General features: G+C 41.7%; 1 protein-coding gene across 5 annotated transcripts in view; it reads right to left on the bottom strand.

Annotated features, from left to right (window-relative positions):
- The window catches only part of LOC150051072 (immunoglobulin-binding protein 1-like), a 42985-nt gene that overhangs the window by 3229 nt on the left and 15743 nt on the right, over positions 1–24013 (bottom strand). Inside the window, exon 1 of one of the 5 annotated variants that reach the window (XM_090349770.1) lies at positions 4572–4665. The exons of the other annotated variants lie outside the window; for them this stretch is intronic. Within the exon in view, the coding sequence (XP_090205896.1) occupies positions 4572–4665 (94 nt within the window). Of the gene's footprint in view, positions 1–4571; positions 4666–24013 lie in introns of those variants that run through there. 5 annotated transcript variants of the gene reach the window in all.

The following is a 24013-nucleotide window of genomic DNA, read 5'->3' as shown; positions in this document are numbered from 1 at the left end:
GAGATCTTCATCTCACACTATATACAACAATCAACCCCAAATAGTTTCAGCACCTGCAACTGTAAAGCTGTAGGAAAAAACCATGAGAAGAAAGCACCATGATATTGGCTGTGACTATTATTTTTTTAGTTATGTTCCCAAACAAACAAGGAATGTGAAAATATACAAACAGGATCACATCAGAGTAATAAACTTCTACATAGCAAAGGAGACAACAGAGTGAAGAGTCAACTATAGAATAGGAGAATGTATTTGTAAATAACATATCTGATAATGACATTAATATCCAAAAATACATAACAAATTCAATCTACTCAATAGTATGAAAACAACCCAAAGGTAAAAATGGACAAGCAACCTGAAAAGGCACTTCCTAAAACAAAACAAACAAAAACAGATATGCAAATGACCAACTGGCATATGAAAGGGTAATTATTAGGGAAATCCAAATTAAAACCATAATATAGTATCCCTTCATACTTGCTAGAATGGCTGTTAACAAAAAGACAACTAACAATATATAGTAAAGATCTGATAAAAGGAAACTGTATAATATCGGTGAAAATGTGTATTAGTACAACCATTATGGAAACAATGTTCCTCAAAAAATTATCAAGAACCAGGGATATCAATGTGTGAGAAGTAATTCACGTATTACCTGGTGAATGTAACTGTAACTCCTCTATAACATTATCCTGATAATTTAAAAAAATTATCAAGAACCACAGCTATTACCCAGGAATCCCAATTCTGGATATATTTCCAAAGGATATGAAAATAACATATCAAAGGGATAACAGCATTCCATGGGCACTACAGTTTTCCTTCCTTCCTTCTTTCTTTCCTTCCTTCCTTCCCTCCCTCCCTCCTTATTTATTTGCTTGCTTGCTTACTCCTTGCCCCCCCCAGCCCCCCTCCCCTATCCCTCCTCTTTCTTTGTACTAGGGTTTGAACTCTGGGCCTGAGTACTTCCCATGAACTTTGTTGCTCAAGGCTAGAATTCTACTACTTGAGCCAGAGCTCCAATTCCAGCTTTTTTTTTTTTTTTTTTTGAGTAGTTTATTGGAGGTAAGAGTCTCAATCTTTCCTGCCTGCATGGCTTTGGGTTGACCTTGCTCCTCAGATCTCAAGATTACAGGCATAAGCCACCAACACTTAGCTTAGGGACTCACATTCTTACAACTCCTCTTCTGGTGTTTTGCTAGTTAACAAGAAATAAGAGTCTTACAGGCTTTACTGCTCTGGTTGCTTTTGAACCATGACCCTCAGCTCTCAGCATTCGAGTAGCTAGGATCACAGGTGCGAGCTACTGATGCCCAGAATGCAGCATTACTTATAATAACCAAGATATGGAATCAACTGAAGTGTCTGCTCATGGACGAGTGAACAAAGGAAACGTAACAGGTATGTGATGGGAATCTGCCGTCTCCAAAATGTAAAAGTCCACTCTCCCACCCCTCCAGGTAACAGCCACCTGAGTTCCCCAAAGCAGACTACAAGACCTAGCTGAACAGGGACCTGCTGAGTAGGTGTGCACAACAGGTTCCTGGAACCAGGCCTGTGTAAACTACTTTAGGCTGAAACCACAAACTTGTAAAGCCCATCCTGAAACATTTTGTTTCCTCCAGCTACCTTCAACCCTACCCTTCACCCGCCCCTAGCACACTATGCCTGTGTGTCTCCTGACTCTCCTCTGGTCACCATCACATCTTTCTTCAAGTCTCCATTAAAGTTGATTTGGTCTGTTGAGAGTCTCATGGTCTTTAGTGCCTGGGCTGGCTTTGAACAAGATCCTCGGATCTCAGCCTCCTGTCTTCCTTTATTCTAATATCCTCATACCTCCATTTCCTCAACTGTGTGTATTATGGAAAAAATATTCCACCTCAAAAATAAGGTAATCCTGCTATTTATGACAGCTTGGAAGTCACTGGTTTTTGAGTCCAATGCAGAAAGACAAATTCCTCGTGATCTTCTATGTGAAATCTAAAAAGTCAAGCTCTCAGAAACAGAGAAGGAAATGGTAGTTAACTGACACAGGGTGTGGGGTATTGGAGTGGGATTCAAAGGACACAGAAGGAATAAACCCAAGAGACTGGCTGTACATCACTGCAACCACAGTTTTTAATTATATATTTGAAAAAGGGAAGATTTTAAGTGGTGTTACCCCTCTTCCCCCAAATGCTAAAGACTTTAGGTAATACATATGTGTTATAAATATGCTCTCCATTACAGGCTCACACCTGTAATCCTAGCTACTCAGGAGGCTGAGATCTGACGACCAAGGTTCAAAGCCAGTCAAGGCACAAAAGAACCTGAGACTCTTATCTCCAATTAACCTCTAGAAAATTGGAAGTGGGGCTTGGCTCACGGGTGGGGCGGTAGCCTTGAGCTGAAGAGCTCAGGGACAGCACCCAGGCAGAGTTAAAGCCCCATGACCCATAAATAATAATAATAATAATAATAATAATAATAATATGCTCTCCAAGAACCACTGAGTAACAACCATATACATGAAAACAAAGAATTGCCTAAACAGGGTAAATTTTACTTGGGCACAAGGTGCACCTTCAGCCAAAAATCTGGCAAGCAAGCACACAGAGCATACGGGATGCTCCTCTATCCTAATGTAGCAGGCCCCATCCCTCCACTCAGATTGGTTGAGCTGAGGGCAGAAAAGTCTATGAGATTCATCTCCAATTAATCACCAGAAAATTGGAAGTGGAGTTATTGCTCAAAGTGGTAGCATGCTGCTAGCTTTGAGCAAAAAAGCTCAGGGACAGTACCCAGGCCCTGAGTTCAAACCCCAGGACTAACTCACCAAAAAAAAAAAAAAATCAAAAAACAAAAACAAAAGCAAAAAAAAAAAAAACCCAAAAACAAAAACCAGTTTTTCTCACATATGGCAAACAGCTTGAATTGGCCATTCCATAGTGTATCAGAACATCATCATGTAATGTAAGGGACTGTTGAGGTTGAGCTGTGACACCAGGAAAGGGTTAAGAGGCCTTGTCAGTACTCAGAAGGCTGAGAACTGGAACCTGCAAAGGTCAAACAGATAAGGCAGAGCAAATATGCGAATTCCTATTATCTGGACTCTATGAGTGTTTAAGCCAGGGCTGTTTGGTCCTCCTCTCTGTCTCTTCTCATTTCTTTGGGCTGCAGTATCCAGTCATGCTGTCCCAGGTTGTGGGTAGCAACACTGTAAACCATAAATACATGTACTTTTACTGATCAGTTAAAAAGATGACAATTCCCTTTATTATTCCTGTCAGCAAATATCTGCTGGTGATAAATTCTCTTTCATTTGCTAAAGCTACATTTACTATGGCTTCATTTTATTGAATACTCTCATTGGGTGCAGAAACACCCAACTTAGATAAGCACAAACTCCATTTTACACTTGTCTTTGCCTTTATTTTTTCTATTAAGGAGTTAGCTATCAGCCTCCTTACTCTTCTGAGATTAATATATTTTTTCTGGAGTCTTAAATTTTAATGATTTGAATATAAAGTGTGCATGTGTAGTTTTCTGTGCATTTGCCTATGCTAAAATGTCTCTTTCACATTTTAAAAGTATTTTGTGTACATTCATTAGTAATTGAATCCAACCTTTCCTACATTCTCCACTAAGTTCCAGATTTTATTCCAAGTTGACAAACACATGGTTACTATGAATGTCACAGAGTGCAGAGGCCAGGACAGCAGGCATTGCTCCCTTTCTGTGCATATCCATCTTGCTTTCCATCACATCCTCATCATTGCCTCCCTCTCTAAGTACCCTCTCTTCCTTGGTCTTCAGCTTCTAACATGTCTGATCATCCCCCAGTACCCCAACTTTTTAGAGTCCTCCAGCTCTGCCATTTTGTCTCCTTATGTATCCTCCTGCATGCTGGCCATGGACTTCTGGTCATCTGTAATAAGACTGCGGCAGACACAGAATGGGGAAGAATGTATGGCCTGGATCCTGACTGGTTCTTCTGTCTGCAGATGGACTAGGTCTCCTGAACTCACGGACCACAGAGAATCTCCTATCCATTTCCAGGGATGAGGCCAACAAGAGTGATAGACTCCTTGCTATATCTCCACAAGAGGTGGAGGAAGGTTAAGAAAGATACGACGTAGACCACTGTATGGGATCTGGGATGAGGCCAACAAGAGTGATAGACTCCTTGCTATATCTCCACAAGAGGTGGAGGAAGGTTAAGAAAGATACGACGTAGACCACTGTATGGGATCTAGGATATATGAAAGGCGGAATCAAAGACAGGATGAAGGACAGAGGCAAAACAGTACATAATAACATGAACCTTAAAGTAGAGGTCAAACGATAATAGATTCTTGTTGTTTCTCAAATGTGAGGAAATGAATGTCTTCACTTTGGGCAAGGCACTGGAGGGCAACAAAGAATATGATAAAGGGTCTGTTTTGTTTTTTTTAAATCTTATACATTCAGCCTCTCTGTGCTATTCAGTATTCTACAAGTATTTGAGAAATTTCAATAATAGAAGGGAATAAGGCAGAAACAGGCAGAAACAGTCATATGTGACCATCAAAATAACATGTGGAAACCACCCACCTGTGGTTCCTGTCTCTGTCTCACCAAGCAGGAGGTGGGGTTCAGCTCAGAACTTGCCTTCTCAGGTAGGTAACAGAGGTCAGAGGTCATAGAATCCCAGAATCTTTGGTGTACAATAGATTCTCACTTCATAGCATCCAGAATCTTTGAGTGGGTCATTTAGAAGTTTTTCTGGTGAGACTTTAAGGCTAAATGACTGGAGGACTAACACTATCAGGAGAGGAGGAGAGAATGAGAGAGACTAGAAGATGAGTCCAAGATTTAGAATCTGAGAATGATTGGACTATAGAGAGTTTCAGGGAAATTGTTGAAGTAAATGTGGACCCATGGGAAGAAATTAGGCAGAAGACTGGCAACTCCGGTCCAATTTGGACTATCATGACTAAAATGGAGGACAAAGGTAATTTGGGTACCCTGACAATGAGAGATCTGAGACAGATGAACGGGACTCAGAAGAAGGGCCAGCCTGTAATTAAAGGGGAAAATAACTATTTCCTTCATCTTTAACACTTTCCCTTTCTCCTTCCCTCCCCTTTCTCTCTCTGCCTTCTTCTATTCATCCCTCCTCCCTTCCTGCCTTCTCTGTGCATGACTTGTCCTTCTCCACTATACATTTTCAGTTTCCTCAGTACAGCTTCCTCTCATAGGGCCCCTCTTCTTCCTCAGGAGTCATTTGCACAGCAGCTCTGCACACCATCAGCTCCTTGCTGCTGCCTGCTCTCTGAACTTTTGCTAGTTGTAAAAACTGAATATTTAAGCCACCAACTGAGATAACACTGAGCTTCAAGTATGACTGGCCCCTGCAAAGCAAATGGCTTATTTTCCTTAGGTAACATGTCCAGTACAAGTCTATCACATGCTGGTAGCATGTCTCTGTCCACTTTTCAAATCTCTTGTCCTGTGTGGCTTTCATCCTCATAATTATAAAATGGAAGGAGTACAGAGGTCATTCCAGCTACTTAAGGGACAGATGCTTGAGGATCACGGTTTGAGGCCAGTTTGACAGAGAGATTTCATTCTAAACAGTAAGCTTCAAGAGCTGTCAGGTATCTCAGCTACTGGTAGGGAGGCAGGCCTAGGACCACAGCCCTCCTATTTATACTCACACTTTGCTGGAATGGCAGGCATCTATCATCATTCTTAGCCTGTTTTTTTGTACTGGGGCTTGAACTCAGGGCCTAAGTACTGTCTGTAAACATTTTTGCTCAAGGTCGACACTCTACCATTTGAGCTAGAGCTCCAGTTTCACTTAAATGGAGATAAGAGTCTCACTGACTTCCTGCCCAGGCTGGCTTTGAATCATGATCCTCAGATCTAAGCTTCCTGAATAGCTAGGGTTTATAGTGTGAACCACCATACCTCGCCATCTTTATATTTTTTTAAATTACATGTCTATTTTTCTATGAATCTAAAAGCAGTCTTACACATATTTTATGCCTAATTATATTTTTGTCATATACATGTTAGCCTACCAAATAAGAAAATTGCCTTTTATTGCCTATAATTTAAAGTCACTTCTTTATTTTTTTGGCCAGTCCTGGACTAGGGCTCAGGGCCTGATCACTGTCCTTGGGCTTTCTCAAGGTTAAAGCTCTACCACTTGATCCACAGCACCACTTCTGGCTTTTTTTTTTCTATGTATGTGGTACAGAGGAATTGAACCCGGGTCTTTGTGCATACGAGGCAAGCATTCTACCACTAGGCCAAGCTCTGGGTCCCTTTATTTTAAATATACTGTTATGGTGGTTGTCAATAATTGGACTGAAAAACATATTTTACATATATTTTGTGCTTCTGACATCCCACTCTGTTCTTCTAAGATAATTTTTCTTCTCTTTCTCCCTCCCACATACACTCCCTTCCTATTGGATTCAAACATGCTGACTCTTTAAGCACATTAACAAGAGCTCTACAACTGAGAATACCAATCTCTCATACCAATTTCTCAGTGAAATGGTTCTTTCACCAAGGTTCTTAAAGAGGGTAAAGATATTAAATAAATATTGTCATATATATTGATACACTAAACAAATATATTTAACCTCATATGTATACTTTTATATGTGTGTGGTATGGATTCTACAAAAATGATATTTTGCATAATCTAACTTCATATATTAATGTATGTAACACATTTTGTATATTTATATAAATTAAACATTTTGTGGCTCATGGGGCTTGAACTTGGCCTGGGCACTCTTCCTGAGCTCTTCAGCTCACGGCTACCACCCTACCCTTAAGCCAAGCCTCACTTCCCAGTTTCCTAGGGGTTAATTGGAGATGAGTCTCATGTCCTTTTGTGCCTGGCTTGGCTTTGAACCTTGATCCTCAGATCTCAGCCTTCAAAGTAGCTAGGATTACAGGCATGAGCCACTGTGCCCAGCCTAAATTAAACTTTTATGCATACATTCATTTCTCCTCCTGGAAACTTTAAAGATTAACAAACTAAACTAAATTTTCTATTTTTATCAGCCTGGTACATGTCTCTAATCCCAGCAAAAAGAAGAAGCAAAGCAGGAGGATCTCTATTTCTATGCCAATCTGGGCTACATAGCAGGACCCTGCCTCAAAAAAAAGGCTACAAACTCAAAAATATGCAAATGTGTCCAAGAATAATTGACCCTGGAAAACTACCCAGATCTCCATGGAGGAAGGAGCACAATTTAGTGCCCTATGATTGGCAAAGCTCAGACAACAGTTTGGAAGGTGAAAAATAGCACTAAACAACAAAGGCCAGGCAGCTTGGTGGCCAGGGTCAGGGAAGCCACCAAATTTACTAAGGTGTGGGGAAGCTGAAATGGCTCAGTGATACACAGACACCATATTTAGAGAAAACAACCTATCATTCCAGAAACAGGAAGGCAGTACTTGAACTATTCTGGTGCTTCTGTAACCCAGCACTCAGGAACCTCTGTGAATAGCTGATAGAAAAATCTAACTCATCCAAATATGAGTTTTAAGTAGTCAACTAAGAACATTCATATATAGAGTATATACTTTCAGATATGAGAAATAGCACATGGCATTTCTATGAAAAAATCATCAGAAATATGGTTTCATTAGTTGCATACAACATATATATTACATATAAAGATTTTAGTGTTAATTAAAAATATTATAATAATGAAAAATATTTAAGCAACAACTAATTAAGAAACAGTACAAAGTAAAAAATACAATAATGTAGGACAAAAATGACCAGAGAATGGAGGAAATTAAAATGAGAACTAGAGGATCTTAGAAAATAGATGGGGAAAAAAAACCACAGAAATGATGAATTTGAAAGTAGCACAATGGGGAACCAACATTTCAGATGACTATTAGAAGATAAATAAGAGATAATAAAATCAGTTTATTAATAAACTTATTTATTAATAAAGATTCAGTGATATAGAAGCTGGGTGTGGTGACACATGCCTGTAATCCTAGCTACTCAGGAAAGGAGAATCAGGAAGATTGTGAGTTATAGACCAGATCTGACATAATTTTGTGGGTTTTTTTTTGCCAGTCCTGGGCCTTGAACTCAGGACCTAAGCATTATCCTTGGGCTTTCTCAAGGTTAGAGCTCAACCACTTGAGTCATAGCACTATTTCTGGCTTTTTCTATGTATAGGAATTGAACCTGGGTCTTCGTGCATGCTAGGCAAGCACTCTACACTAGGCCAAACTGCCAGACCCTTAAGTTTGTAACATCCTATTGCAGAAACAAAATACAAAAATAAAAAGGTTGGGATGTGGCTGAAGAGGCAGAGCTCTTGCCTACAATGCATGTGGCCCTGATTTGACTCTGTGTACAAAGTACTGCATCCTGCCTTAAAAGAAAATATTGAGAAGTGTGGAATACAGATAAAATCTTGCCAGTGCCCACACAATCCAAGTCCATAAAGAAGTCACATCTATAGGAAAACGGCTCGAAAATATAACTCAAGTAATTTTTTTTTTTTTTGCCAGTCCTAGGGCTTGAACCTAGGGCCTGGGCACTGTCCTTGGGCTTTTTCTTTTCAAGGCTAGCACTCCACCACTTAAGCCACAGCACCACTTCTGGCTTTTTCTATATATGTGGTACCAAGAAATGCATCCCAGGTCTTCATGCATGCTAGGTGAGCACTCTACTACTAGGCCTCACTCCTGGCCCCTGGTGTGGCCTTTCTAAACATAGTTTTAAAAAAGGGGGCCTGGAGTGTGGCCTAGTGGTAGAGTGCTTGTCTAGCATGCATAAAGACCTGGGTTCCATTCCTTGGAAGTGGTGCTCTAGCTTAGACAGTGCCCAGGCCCTGAGTTCAAGCTCCAGGACTGGCAAAGAAAGAGAGATAGAAAGAAGGAAAGAAAGGTAGGAAGGAAGAAAGGAAGGATGGAGAGAAAAGAAAGAAAGGAGACACCATAGCCAAAGGAATTTGATCAACACAGAACCACAACACAACTCAGTAAAGTTATTGTACTTTAAATATAAGAATAGGATTCTTTGAGTAGCTAGACTGACAGGTCAAACCACACTTCTCCATATCAATAACTTCTGCCAAAATAAAGTGAACCACAATAGTAATACAGGAGGGGGAAAAGGAAGGAAAAGCTTCTAGAGCTAATCATATTACACATTTAGTGTAATGGGTGTGGATAGCATTGAACACACTGAAAACTAAAAAGGTTCTATTCTCATTAGCTCTTATGGAAACCACCAGAGGGCAAATCCCAGGCACCAAGGGAAACTGGCAAAAGATCCTGAATTACATACTGAACACACTGTAAATGCATGTTTTCTACAGATATGACAGAAACAAAGGTAAGGGTAAGGACAATATAAAGGATAAATATTCTGTGTTTTAATGTGGGAATTATGAGAGAACAGTGAAAAGAGTTGCAAAATGAGTAAGACTCAAGTAGTAAAAGTATAAGCACATTTAAACAGGAAATAAGCTGGGCGTGGTGGCTCACGCCTGTAATCCTAGCTACTCAAGAGGCTGAGATCTGAGCCAGCGCACAAAAGGACCTGAGACTCATCTCCAATTAACCCCTAGAAAAGGGGAGTGGGGCTTGGCTCAAGGTTTGGGTGGTAGCCTTGAGCTGAAGAGCTCAGGGACAGCACTCAGGCCAGTTCAAGCCCCAAGACCCACAAAAAAAAAAAAAAAAAAAAAAAAAAGGAAAAGGAACATTACAAACATTATGAATGGGTTTTTTTTTTTTTTTTTTGCCAGTCCTGGGCTTGAACTCAGGGCCTGGGCACTGTCCCTGAGCTTCATTTCCTGAAGGCTAGCGCTCTGCCACTTGAGCCACAGCACCACTTCCAGCTTTTTATATTTATGTGATGCTGAGGGCTTTATGTATGCTAGGTAAGCACTCTACCAAGAAGCCACATTCCCAGCCCTGAAAGTTAATATTGGAAAATTGTGTAGCAGAGACCATATAAGCAAAATATAATACAAAATAATTTTAGCCTCCCTTGTAAGGAAAAACGATTATTTGAATTAACATGTACTAGTAACTACATGGGTTAAAAATATAAATTTTCATCTATATGTATAGTATATATAGTATATACATATATATGTATATATAGTATGTATCTATGTATGTATAGTATATGCATATACATGTATGTATATAGTTTTACATGTACATATACAGGAGAAATAAATCATATTATAGAACCAGGGACAGATATGTATGATTATGAATGTAACTCAGTGTATTTTGCCAATTACTACAAAATATGCTTAGAGCTCCTGGAAAATAAAACTAGCTGTGCATGAAATACACTTAAAATCAATCAGAATGGTTAAAAATCAAACATGTAATGTTCTTAACCTAGAGTAGAAGACACTGCTATGAGCTTGATTTTATAGATGAGTTTAGCTTTATAGATACATATAATGGCATTGAAAATAAACAAATATCTGCATCATACATATCATTGTACTATCAGATGAGAAGAAATAGAAGTAGTCATACTCCAGGAAGCAACAAGCAAAACTAAGTAGTTTCCCAGACCTTGATTTTGTTGTTGGAGGTAGCGGTTGTTAGGTGAATTTTTTTTTGCCAGTCCTGGGGCTTGAACTCAGGGCCTGAGCACTGTCCTTGGGCTTTCTCAAGGCTAAATAAAGCTTTGCCACTTGAGCCATAGTATCATTTCCTGCTTTTTCTACATATGTGGTACCAAGGAATCAAACCCAGGTCTTTGTGCATGCTAGGTAAGCACTCTACCACTAGGCCAAATTTCCAGCCCTGGTTGTTAGGGGTACGTGTGTGTGTACTGGGGCTTAAGCTTAGGATCTTGGTCTTGTTTGGCTTCTTGCTCATAGCTGAGTTCTACTTCTTGAGCCTACTACACAAGTCATGCCTCCAACCCAACCTTTTGTTGACTAATTGAAGAAAGAGTCCTGAGATGTTTTCTGCCTGATATGGCTTCAAATCACAGTCCTCAGATCTCAGTCTCCCAAGAAGTTAGGATTACAAGTGTAAACCCACAGGTGCCTGGCTAGAACTTGGTTTTTAATGCTACTTTCTAACAACTTTCTATTACTTTTTTTTTAGCAGGAGGAATAGCAGGAATTGGAGGACAGGGGCTAGAAATGTGCCTCTTCTTAGGCAGCAGAGAGGAAGAGGAGCCAACCTGGGAGTTAGGAGGAGACCCAATACAGGGATGAAGCAGCCAATGGCAGGCAGAGACCAGAGCTTTGGCAGACAGCTGCTGCCTGCTATAAAGTAATGAGTATTACAAATGCTTAAAATGCATAGGAAAAGGTTTGGGCAAATAAACACCAAGTTTCTAGGAGTAATGAGAAAGAGTTGAGGTCATTCCCTTTACATGAGTTTTTACATCCATACACACTATTTTTAAGCTACCAGCCTCCCCTATCCTAGTCCCATTTCCTTCCCATATCGCCCTCTCTAGTCACCCCTCTAGCTCCTCTTCGACAGTGTCCCCACTGCATCTGCTAATCTTCCTGAACTAGCCCACTCTAATATCCTGAAAGTGTCAGCTACTTTTTGTTGGGGCTAATATAAAAATAGAGCTTGTATAGGGTGACCCAGAAAAAACTCCCCAAACATCAGGAAGAAGGAAACTGCTTGCAGAAAGAAGAGGTTCTGATGCGTGTGAGGGGGGGGGACTAAAAAACAACACTTTAGTTCCTCTTTAAAATGGCTGGAAGTTTAGCCTAGTGATAGAGTGCTTGCCTAGCCTGTACAAAGACCTGGGTTTGATTCTTTGGTACCACAAACAGAGAAAAAGCTGGAAGTGGTGCTGTGGCTCAATTGATAGAGCTCTAGCCTTGAGAAAGTCCAAGGACAGTGCTCAGGCCCTGAGTTCAAGCCCCAGGACTGGCAAAAAAAAAAAAAGGAGCAAATATCTCTGATATTAAAAAGGTATGCCCAGAAGTGGAGGTGTGTGGCTCAAGTGGTAGAACACAAGCCTTAAACAAAAGTTAGGCAGGAGCATAAGGCCCTGAGTTCAAATCCCAGCACAGGCACAAAAATACGTATGTACGTACATACATACATACTATATGCAGACATGCAAAAAAATACAAAAAAAAAAAAAGTGAACTTTTGACTCTGAAGTTCAGGCATCCTTCACCATTACAGGGCATGCTGAGAGAAGGCCGCTAACAGAAATGCTTCCTAGCATCACAAACCACCATGTCTGGCTAGTTGAAGGGAGTCTGAATGAAGCTTAAACTGCGCAATCAGTAGACAGAAAAGCACCGTTTCCTCCTGCAGAGGATGGTGACGAGAAAGGTCCAGACCTTGTGGGTAATTTTGATAAGGCTTCTAAGAATGAGACAACCACGTAAACTTGTAAAGAAACTAAAACCTGGCCGGGAGTTTGGCCTAGTGGTTAAAGTGCTTGCCTAGCATGCATGAAGACCCGGGTTCGATTCCTCGGTACCACATACATAGAAAAAAGCCGGAAGTGGTGTTGAGGCTCAAGTGGTAGAGCTCTAGCCTTGAGAAAGTCCAAGGACAGTGCTCAGGCCCTGAGCTCAAGCCCAGGACTGGCAAAAAAAAAAAAAAAAATGGGCTGGGAGTTTGGCCTAGTGGTTAAAGTGCTTGCCTAGCATGCACGAAGACCCAGGTTCAATTCCTTGGTGCCACATACATAGACAAAAGCTGGAAATGGTGGTGAGGCTCAAGTGGTAGAGTGCTAGCCTTGAGAAAGTCCAAGGACAGGGCTCAGGCCCTGAGCTCAAGCCCAGGACTGGCAAAAAAAAAAAAAGAAACTAAAACCTGAAGGAATTTCAGGAGCTGCTTTTCAAAATTACTTTATGGATCTGGTAAAATCAAGAGCTCAGGGACAGCGCCAGGCCCTGAGTTCAAGCCCGTAACAACAACAAAGAGAATGTTTCTCGTTTCTGGAAGTCCCTTCTGTCAGAAGGTGAAATCTATTTCTTTTTCTGTGCTCTGAACTGACCCTGACACTGCTTTGACCAACAGAATACAGTAGAACAGACTGGATGGCAGTCATCATTCAGAGGTTTCACATCTTCCTCTTTCCTTCTCTTAGAACTCTTGAGTAGCAACCCTGTGTTCAAGGCCCACTGCACTTCTGGCTTGGCTGCTGTCACTAGCTGTCTCTCCACCTCAGTCTAGCTTCTCCCATTCCAGTTGAACTGGCCTTACTACCAAATTGCTCTTGCCAATCTCTTTCCAAATACTGCTACTATGGGCCAGTAAAGTTGATGAACTTATGGGAGAATTGTTATATAGCCAGTATTGAACAGAACAGTCAGCTCTAAAGGGATGCTTATAAAGGAGAAGGAAAAAAAATTGCCTGACTTTTATCATTCCAGTTCATTTCACATTTAATTTAAAAACAAAACAAACAGAAAACCTCCCTCCTCTTCCTCTTTTTTCTTCTCTAGAACTGGGACTTCAACTCCAGGCCTAGGTACTGTTCCTTAGCTTTTGGGCAGCTCAAGGTGAACATTCTACTACTTGAACCAATTTCACTTCCAGTTTTTTGGTAGGTACTAGAAGATAAGAGTCTCAAGAACTTTTTGGCCTGGGCAGGCTTCAAACCATGGTCCTCAGACATTAGACTCTTGAGGACCTAGGTTAACAGATGTCAATTACTAGCACCCTCTTTCTGAATTTTCAAATTTGTATTCCTTATAAGAGCCAGAAATCCATGCCCTCTTCTTCTTTTTTTTTTTTTTTTTCCTTTTCTTTTTTTTCCAGTCCTGGGCTTCAGCTCAGGGCCTGAGCACTGTCCTTGGACTTTCTCAAGGTTAGAGCTCTGCCACTTGAGCCTCAGCACCACTTCTGGCTTTTTTCTATGTATGTGGTACCGAGGAATCGAACCCGGGTCTTCGTGCATGCTGGGCAAGCACTTTAACCACTAGGCCAAACTCCCGGCCCTCCATGCCCTCTTCTATCCTGTCTCTTTTCTGACATTATTGTTTTCCAAAGATTCTAGATAAACATCTCTTATTTCTACTTGTCTCCCATTCAGTTTCTCTTTTATTGAGTAACAGAACCTGATTTTAAAATGATGTGTTGTGAAATGCATCATACAAATAGAAAGGAGAATGAAGTTAATGGCTCCAGTGAAGTATGATAGCAGGGTATTATATTGGAGCATCCTCCTCCCTGTTTCAGACATAAAACATGGCCTGGCCTTTAGGAGTGTTTATTCCGCCACAATTATTGCCTCTTTACCTTGCAGTGATAAACTTTAATGACCTTTGTGCTCCTCGCTGCCATTTTTCCTTTAGAACTCATTACTCTAAAGGCATTTCTAAGCAACACAAGATTTGGTTTTGGAAAAAAGGAGAAGCCAGCACCCTCAATCTAGGATAGGAAGGAAAGGGTGATGTGTCTACTGTTAGAGGAGGGCTCACGTCAGGGAGGGGGGGATAAACTGAATAAACTCTGGGCGGTTGTCTGGCGTCCTCCGCTTCTCTGAGCATTTACAAGAGCCTTTTATGAGTAAGATGGTGAGTAACACAGGGAAAAACATGGGGCTCAGCACACTGAGATGCGGTGGCACTGGAGCACGGGGCAGACGTTAGATGTCTGTCAGAGGAACAAGGCTGTTCTAGTTTCTCTTCTCCATGACTTCCCTTCTACCTCCCTAGACACATCAAAACAGAACATTTCTAGAAGACAGACTAACAGATTAGACAGGCATGCACGCACAGGCAGGAACCACACCAAGATGTGTTAAGAAAGCCCTACCCAGAATCTAGGTGTTAGTTCCTTGCTTTAAAAGTTGGTATGAAGCCAACTGACAGTAATCCTAAGTAATTAATCCTGCCTGTAATCCTAGCTACTCAAAAGGCTGACATATGGGGACTGTGGTTCAAAGCCAGCCCAAGTAGGAAAGCTGGTGAGACTTTTATCTGTAATTAACCACTGAAAGGCCATTAGTGGAGCTGTAGTAGAGCACTAGCCTTCAGGGGAAAAAAGTCTCCATGATAAACTGGGTGTGGGGTGTGGGTGAATACTTTGTAAGCCCAGCACTTGGGAAGTAAAGGCAGGAATATCAAGAGTTTGAAGCCAGCCTAGACTACATAGTGAGGTCCTGTCTGAACGACAAAAATTATCTCAAGAGGCTGAGATTTGAGAACTGTGGTTCAAAGCTATCATGGGCAGGAGAACTGGTGAGACTCTTATGCCCAATTAACCAACAGAAAACTGGAAGTGGTGCTGTGGCTCAAAGTGGTAGAGTGCTTGCCTTGAGCTAAAGAGCTCAGAGAGCGCCAAGACTCTGAGATCAAGGCCTACAACCACCACTACCACCAACAAAAGTATCAGTAGTGAAGGAATTGTCATAGAAGCCCTCTGTAAGCAGGGCATGGTGGCTCATGCCTGTAATCCTAGCTACTTAGGAGGCTGAGATCTGAGGATTGTGGTTCAAAGCCAGCCTGGGCAGGAAAGTCTGTGAGACCCTTATCTCCAGTTAACAACTAGAAAACCAGAAGTGGTGCTATGGCTTCAGGGTTAGGGCAGTAGCCTTGAGCTGAAGAGCTCAGGGACAGCACCCAGGCCCAGAGTTCAAGCTCTACGACCGACAAAAAAAAAAAAAAAGTATGTCCTCTCTGAGCTTCTTGAGAAAGGATGCAAAGTGGTAAATCTTGCATAAATGAACATGTATTTATTTTGTCCTCAAATGATTGGTAATTTAGCTAGGTGCAGAATTCTAACTTGGGAATTCTTTTTTAGACATGATCTTTTGTGTCCACATGTGTTCTTTGTTCAGGGTAGAGAAACCTTTCAGTTTGGAAACTCATGTCCTTTTATTTGGGCATGTTTTTCTGTGTTTTTTTTTAATTGATTACTTCTATGTCCTCTTTTTTAATATCTATATTCAAATATTGAATCTCGTAGCCTATTTCTCTTGCCTTTTTTCCCTATTTTCTTCTCTTTGTCTTCTTAGGTGATTTTCCATGTTTTCTTCCAATTTTTCTATTTCAATTATAAGGTATACTACCCTGTTTTATTCTCTTAATATTTACTGCAATCTAGTTCTATTTTTATAACATAGCTGTAAAGTATTCTCTTAAATTTTGTATAAAAATTGCAGATTTCATTTTGTTTCTTGTTGGTTGTGGGGCTTGAACTCAAGGTTTTGGCACTATTCCTGAGCTCTTCGGCTAAAAGTTCTACCACTCTGAGCCACAGAACCACTTCCAGTTTTCTGGTGGTTAATTGGAGCTAAGAGTCAGAGTCCAGGACCTGCACAGGACCTCAAGTCCAAGGACCAGCACACACACAAAAAAGGGACTATGGGCCTGGGTCAAATGTTAAAGTGCTGGCCTAAAAGTACAAGGCCCTCTGTTCAAATCCTGATGCTATAGAAAAAAAGAACCATATTCTGCAATGTTGAGATAAAAAATTCAATAGTGAGCTTCAGTAAAAGACTTAACCAAACACAAAGAACCAGTGAGCCTAACATCTATAACTAGAAACTATCAAAACAGGGAATAAAAAAAGAAAAAAATTATGAAGAGAGGAAAGCCTACAGAACCCAGAACAATATCAAATGAACCAATATGTATATTATAAGACTTCAAGAAGGAATAGACAGTTATCTTGTCTTCATGGTCAATGATCTATCTACCTAGTGTACGGATGGATCCCTGTTTGCAGATATTTTATTGAGGACTTTTGAAACAATTGTATTCAGGATATTAAAAGAACTCTTAACAAGATGATAACCCAATAAAAAAAAAAAACTAGGCCAAATATTTTAACAGACACTTCACCAAAGATATGTATATATATATATATATATATATACATATATATGGGCAAATACATACATATTCAAAATCAGAACATGTAAATTAAAACTAAAATGACTAAAGCTTAAAAGACTATAGAAATCAGGACCAAATGTTGAGGATGTAGAACAACTAGACCTTTGCTGGTATGAAAGCAAATGGCGCTACTGTGGAAACAGCTTGACAGTTTCTCATAATGTTAAATGCATAATAACTGCCACATGACTCAGCAATTGCACTCCTTGGTGTTTATCCAAGAGAAATGAAAACATACATCTAGACAGAAGTTTGACAATACAAACTCATAACAGCATTAAACTAAGTTCAAAGCATCATTGATTCACAAAGTCAAAAACTGGAAAACCACCCAAATTCCCATCAACAAGTTAAGCAGAAAAAGAAACATGGAAAAAAAGAAACATGGTAATTCTATGCAATGAGAAATTACTCAGTAGTCAGGTGCCAGTGGCTCACTCTCAGCTACTCAGGAGGCTAGGATCCGAGGATTGCAGTTCAAAGTCAGCAAGTCTGTGAGACTTATCTCCAAACACCTAGAAGTGGAGCTGTGGCTCACATGGTACAACACTAACCTTAAATCAAAACCCCCTTATATACCTACTTCAAGATAATAATAAAAAATAAATTAGCCAGGTGTCATGCTTATAATCCTAGCTATTCTGAAGGCTGAGACCTTCACAGTGTGAAGGCAGCCTAGACAGCCTAGTCTGTAAGACTTTTTTTGTTTTGTTTTGTTTTGTTTTTGTTTTTGTTTTTGTTTTTTGTCAGTCCTGGGCTTCAGCTCAGGGCCTGAGCACTGTCCTTGGATTTTCTCAAGGCTAGAGCTGTACCACTTGAGCCTCAGCACCACTTCCGGCTTTTTTCTATGTATGTGGTACCAAGGAATCGAACCCGGGTCTTCATGCATGCTAGGCAAGCACTTTAACCACTAGGCAAAACTCCCGGCCGTCTGTAAGACTTTTACCTCCAATTAACCACCAAAAACTTGAAAGTGAAGTTGTGGCTCAAATGATTGAGCCTTTGCCTTGAACAAAATAGTTAAGGAAAGTGCCCTGAGACTGGCACTAAATAAATGAACTTAGTTGACAGACTCAAAGGATAGAAAAGAGGAGAAAAAAAATCAGTAAACTAAAAAGCAGAAAAGAAATTACTCAGTCTACACAACAACAGTAGCATACACACACAAATCTGGTTTCCGAAGGACCAGCTCATCCCCTTTGAAAGTTTAAAAACACAAGCTGGGCCCAGTAGCTGACAATCCTAGGTACTCAGGAGGCTGAGATCTGAGGATCTTGGTTCAAAGCCAGCCAGGGCACTAAGGAATGTGAGACTCTTATCTCCAATTAACTACTAGAAAACTGGAAGTGGCACTGTGGCCCAAGGGGTAGGGCAGTAGCCTGGAGCTGAAGAGCTTAGGGGCAACATGCAGGCTCAGAGTTCAAGCCTCACAACCAACACACATACACACATACACACACACCACCTTAGGTTTGAACTCAGAGCCTTGTGCTCACTCAGCTTGCTTGCTTAGCTGGTGCTCCACCATTTGAACTACATCTAAAGCCTGGCTTTTTCCCAGGTGTTTTGGAGATAAGAGTCTTGCTGGCTTTTCCCCCACTTTGGTCATGGGGCTTTAACTCTGGGCCTGGTCAATGTCCTTGAGCTCCTTAGCTTAAGGCTAGCACTCTATCACTTGAGCCACAGCACTACTTCTGGTTTTCTGGTGGTTAAGTAGAGACTAGTCTCATGGTCTTTCCTACCTAGGCTGGAAAGGTTTGAACCTCAAACCTCACATCTCAGCCACTTGAGTAGTTAGGATTACAGGCGTGAGCCACCAGCACCGGGCTTGCTGTTTTTTGTTTTGTTTTGGGCCAGTCCTTGTGGCGTAAACTCAGGTCCCAGGCACTATCTCTAAGCTTCTTTTGTTCAAGGCTAGTGCTTGAGCCATAGCACCACCTCTGGCTTTTCCCATGTATGTGATACCAAGGAATCAAATCCAGGGCTTGGTGCATGCTAGGTGAGCAGTCTACTACTAGGCTTTTTTTTTTTCTCAAAGCTGGTTTTGAACTGAGATCCTCTAGATCTCAAACTACTAGGATTATAGGTGTGATCCACCTGTGCCCTGATGCTTATCCAGTTTTACTTTGAAATAATTATGGATTCACAGGCTACTTCAAAGATAATGTGGATAGGTGGTTTCGTGAGCATCTTAAAAACAAAACAACCTAAAGGTCAAACCCAGGGCCTTGGACATGCTAGGCAAGTGCTGAGCTATGCCCTAGCCTTCCACATGCATTGGTGTGGGGGGTTTTGCTGTTGTTTGTTGGCTTGTCCTCCTGCCCCGGCCTGTCAAGCACTGAGATCATAAGACTTACACCATGGTGTACATGGTGTCAGCTCTTCATGTACGAGCTAACAGAACAAAACCAGTATTAAGCTGGGCCCAGTGGCTCATACCTGTAACTCTAGCTACTCAGGAGGCTGAGATATGAGGATCACAGTTCAAAGCCAGCCCAGACAGAAAAGTCCATGAACTTCTAATTTCCAATTAACCATTAGGAAATAAGAAATGTTGCTGTGGCTCAAAGTGGCAGAGAACTAGGCTTGAGCAAAAAAAAAAGCTCAGGGACAGCATCCAGGCCCTGGGTTCAAGCTCCATGACTGACAAAAAGGAGAAAGAAAAAAGAAGTACCCCCCATAAAGAGCATTAAATATTTTTGCTGCTGACAAAAACATTCTCAATATGATGTAAAAAAATCAGTGATAATAAAATCTTTTAATTAAAAAAAACAAAGTAAACAATGCTATGATTTAACATAAACTAGCTGGTCAGAGGAAAGGTGGCTTCTATGTAGGGGTAAGAAGACTGGGACTTCTATTACTTGTGAACAAATAGAAACAGAATAGAAAATGCTAAGGCAAGGTGACTTCTCCAGGAAGATCAGTGAACAGAACTGCTTGACACTCCTAAACTGAGCACCAGGACAAAACTATTCAGAGTGGAGGAAAATGACAGTTGCTATATACAAAAATTTTTTAAAGAAAGAGAGGGAAGAAAGGGGAGAGAGAGAGAGAGACAGACAGAGGAAAGAAAGAAAGAAAGAAAGAAAGAAAGAAAGAAAGAAAGAAAGAAGAAAGAAAGAGCAGGAAGGGGGAGGAAGGAAGAGGAAGAAGGAGAGAGAGAGAGAGAGAGAGAGAGAGAGAGAGAGAGAGAGAGAGAGAGAGAGAGAGAGAGAGAGAGAGAGAGAGAGAGAGAAACAAACTGGGAAAGAGCAAGGGAAGGGGTGGCAGCTTTATTCTCTGGATAAGTTTTCTCCATGGTAGGGCACTGGAATCAGCAAGCCTACAGCCTACAATTTTGGCAGCCACAGTGGAAACACAAAGACTTGATTCTATGTCCATGAAGATTCTGGGAAAGATTCCATCCTGGCTATGTATCCACCTCTGAACCAAACAGCCCAAGTGGGCAGGAAATGCCCACCAGGATTCAACAGATTGAACAGGGCCAGGAGCATAGCCTAGTGGTGGAGTGCTTGCCTAGCATGCATGAAGCTCTGGGTTCAATTCCTCAGTACCACATACTCAAAAAAAGCTGGAAGTGGTGCTGTGGCTCAAGTGGCAGAGTGTTAGACTTGAGCAAAAAGTGTCCAAGGACAGTGTCCAGGCCCTGAGTTCAAGCCACAACACTGGCAAAAAAAAACAAAAATAAAAAATGTATCATAGTAGTAGATATAAAGTAAAATAGTCATACAGCCTCACAGTCACCAGCAATACCACATGAGAGTAAAAGCAACAATGGTTTAAAAAAAAAAAAAAGAACAGGAATCTCAGGCTGACTGAGCACATTTTCAGATTTTATTCTCTACAGGAGAATGAAAATTAGCCACCCGGAGGCCTTGGGTTTATGGATTAATATTTATCAGAAGCACTTAGAAGAAAGATCCAAAATAAGTATCACAGAACTACAGCTAGCACTAACTACAGCTAGCACTACCTGGGGGGAAGGATCCTGAGGGAAAAGAATAGATCCTAAGAGGCTGAGTGAAGGCACAGAATACTTTAAATATTAAAAGGAGTGCCACTGGATTTTGTAGCAAACTGGTAAAGCAGGATATATTGGTTAAACTACCTTTTGCTTTTCGTATTTATACCTTGAGACTCACAAGACTCATTTCAATTATCTTTTCAGTCACCAATACAGGAGATGTAGTATAAAACCAATATCACTACTGGATATAAAATGGTGTGGCAGATACTGAAGTCTACCCAAGAAGTAACAGAAATTATTTCATAAATAAATGGTGAGATGGTGAACTTTATTTTGTCTTGTGTGGATAAAGATTTGATTTGCTCTTGAATGAGTGTTCCAGGGTGGAGAAGAGACTAGGAGAAAGCTCAGGATGTAGTGGTCTTTTTGGTGTTTTCATCTTCACCATGCACAGACAGAGCAGCATGATATCAGCATGCAGAGCTGAAGTCAGAGGCTGGATTTTCCTCAGGCATCTTCGGCTCAGGTGCAGATCTAGAGTCTTTTTTTGTGTGTGTGGTAAATTTATTTTATTTATTGTAATTAGTAAAAGGGTTACATGATATTTGCCAGATAGAAGGTGCATTAATTCACATACATTGATACCCTTTCACATATCTTGGTACCCATTACCCTCCCCCCCACAACCCCCACCCGCAGATCTAGAGTCTTGATCCTTCTGCCACCTTTCCTATCTGACTCCTTCCAGTGGTCTTTGTTCCAGCTGGAGCTCCCAGTTTGGCCTTTTGCAACACTCATCTCTTTGCTTTTCATCTTTCCTTGTTGGTGCTTCCTCAGATGGCTAAGCTGGAGCTACTTCTCCCCCACCACATGTAGGGGTTGCAGTTCTGTGTCTGAGCTCTGGGATGGAGCCAGGAGGGTTAAAGCTTTGCTTCAGCCATGGAGGGGTTGGCATAGCTGTCAGAAGCTGATGGGGTTTAGGAGGCTTGCAAGTTGAGAGTGACAGACTCCCCCTTATTGTTTCATTTCCTAGGAACTTCTCCCTCTCCATCATGCATTTCTGCCTGATGTAGTCAAGGTCCCGGTTCCATTCCTGAGTTTCTTCACTTCACCAGCTTGGGGGTGTCTCTCCGGGCACCATTCTAGTTTGGGTTCATCAGCTGCTTTCCTGCTCCTTCTGTAGCTGCTCTTCTTTTTCCCAAGCAGCTGTCAACAGGCTTTGTCCCTCCAAAGAGAGAAGCTGCTCACTGGACGGGGAGTGCTAGTAGAGGAATCCTTTTTGAATTTCCGTTTGGGTCTTTGCAGGGGACCTCTGTCATCACACCTCTGTCACCCCGAGAGTAATCATCTCCGGAGCACCATAAGTGATTGTCTGGTCTCTTGTATAACCTTCATAGAGGTCCCCAGCTCCTCTGGAGTCATCATCCCTGCAGTCTCCCCTACCACATGCCTATCCTGGAGTCAAAGCCCCGTCATACTCTCTGCTGGTGCAGTCATCGTAGTGATCCCAGAATCTGTGGAGATCTGTATCCAGGCGTGGGCCATCCCCATACCCACTCACTACCCAACCCACCTCCCTGCCTGATGCTGGCTGGAAGTGTTACAACTTCCATACTTGTCTCCAAAGCTGTCTGTAGCAGGATGGGCTCTCTAGTCTGTGTCTGTTTTGTCAGAATCCTGATTTCTATCTTGGCCAAATCAGTAACCATCCCTGTCTTTATCCTGTGCTTGATCAGTACCATCTACCAAAATTCTGTTACCTCAGGACTCTTTATTGAGACCCAGAGCACTGAATAGAGAGTCCAAGTCCTCAAATTCAACAGAACCAAAACCTTTCAACCCTTCTGGATGGCTGGGTTCAGGTGCTAAACACACTGCACTCTAAAGAATTCTGTAATGGAGTCTTCGTTTACATCATAGAGCAGTATCCAGTGGTGATCTGGGAAGGCGGCCCCTGTCAATGCTGGGTTTCTGAGCCTGTGGAGCAGTGGGTAGGACAGAACCGTCAAGTGGAGGTGCCCTGTACACATCATCATCATTACTATGTCAAACTGTTGAAACATCTCCTTCCAGATCACTGTTTCATCAGTCTAGTTGACCGAACCCACCCCCCCCATTCTCAGCCAGAAAGTCTGTTAGGGAGATTATCTTTCTCTTCTTAGTCATTTTTGCTAAGGCTGCCACTCCCCAATTTCACTGAAAACAAATGTGAATGGCAACCCCAGCAGGAGTGCAATGCCACCCACAGGACATAAAAGCAAAGATCACAGGGGCCGGGAGTTTGGCCTAGTGGTAGAGTGCTTGCCTAGCATGCTCAAAGACCCAGGTTCTATTTCTCGGTACCACATACATAGAAAAAAGCCAGAAGTGGTGCTGAGGCTCAAGGGCTAGAGCTCTAGCCTTGAGAAAGCCCAAGGACAGTGCTCAGGCCCTGAGCTCAAGCCTAGGACTGGCAAAAAGTAAATAAATATATATTTTTTTAAAGTCAAGATCATAGCCAGTCTAGTTAGGACAGTAGTAGAGAAGTACATACATGTGTGTATACATATGCACACACATGTGCCAAAGAATCACCAAACAGTTGACAGTAGTTGAGCAATGGGCCCCATGGTTCATCGGTTCTATAACTTTTGTTTCTCTAAGACCCAATGAAAAGCCCAAAAATGCTAGCTACTCAGGAGGCTGAGATCTGACAAAGTTAAAAACCAGCCTGGGCACAAAAGGACCTGAGACTCTAATCTCCATCTCACCTCCAGAAAACGGGAAGTGGGGCTTGGGTCAAGGGGTAGGGTGATAGCCTTGAGCTAAAGAGCTCAGGGACAGCGCCCAGGCCAAGCTCAAGCCCCACTCTTCCTCCCCTCACCCCCGCAAAAGGACCTGTGAAAACGTACAAAAGGCCAGATCATGCTATAAAGAACAATGGGGTTCTACAAAATAAATGACAGTCACCTAGTGCCAAGCACAGAATTTGTGAGCACAAGTAGTTATCAAGATTATAAATGATGGGAACCAAAACCCATTTGACTAGCACACAAAGTCATTTTTTGAAACTGACTTGAGGAAGCAATTTATCTGGGAAATAGGACTGTGGCTCAAGGGATAGGGTGGTAGCCTTGAAGTGAAGAGCTCAGGGGCAGTACCCAGAGTTCAAGCCTCATGACCCACACACACAAAGAAAGTAATTTACCTATACTGTTCTAGCTCAAGCCAC

This window comes from Megascapheus bottae, chromosome 17, assembly GCF_031878675.1.
Source record: "Megascapheus bottae isolate mThoBot1 chromosome 17, mThoBot2.hap1, whole genome shotgun sequence".
Lineage (NCBI taxonomy): Eukaryota > Metazoa > Chordata > Mammalia > Rodentia > Geomyidae > Megascapheus > Megascapheus bottae.
This window is presented reverse-complemented; position numbering and strand designations above follow the sequence as displayed.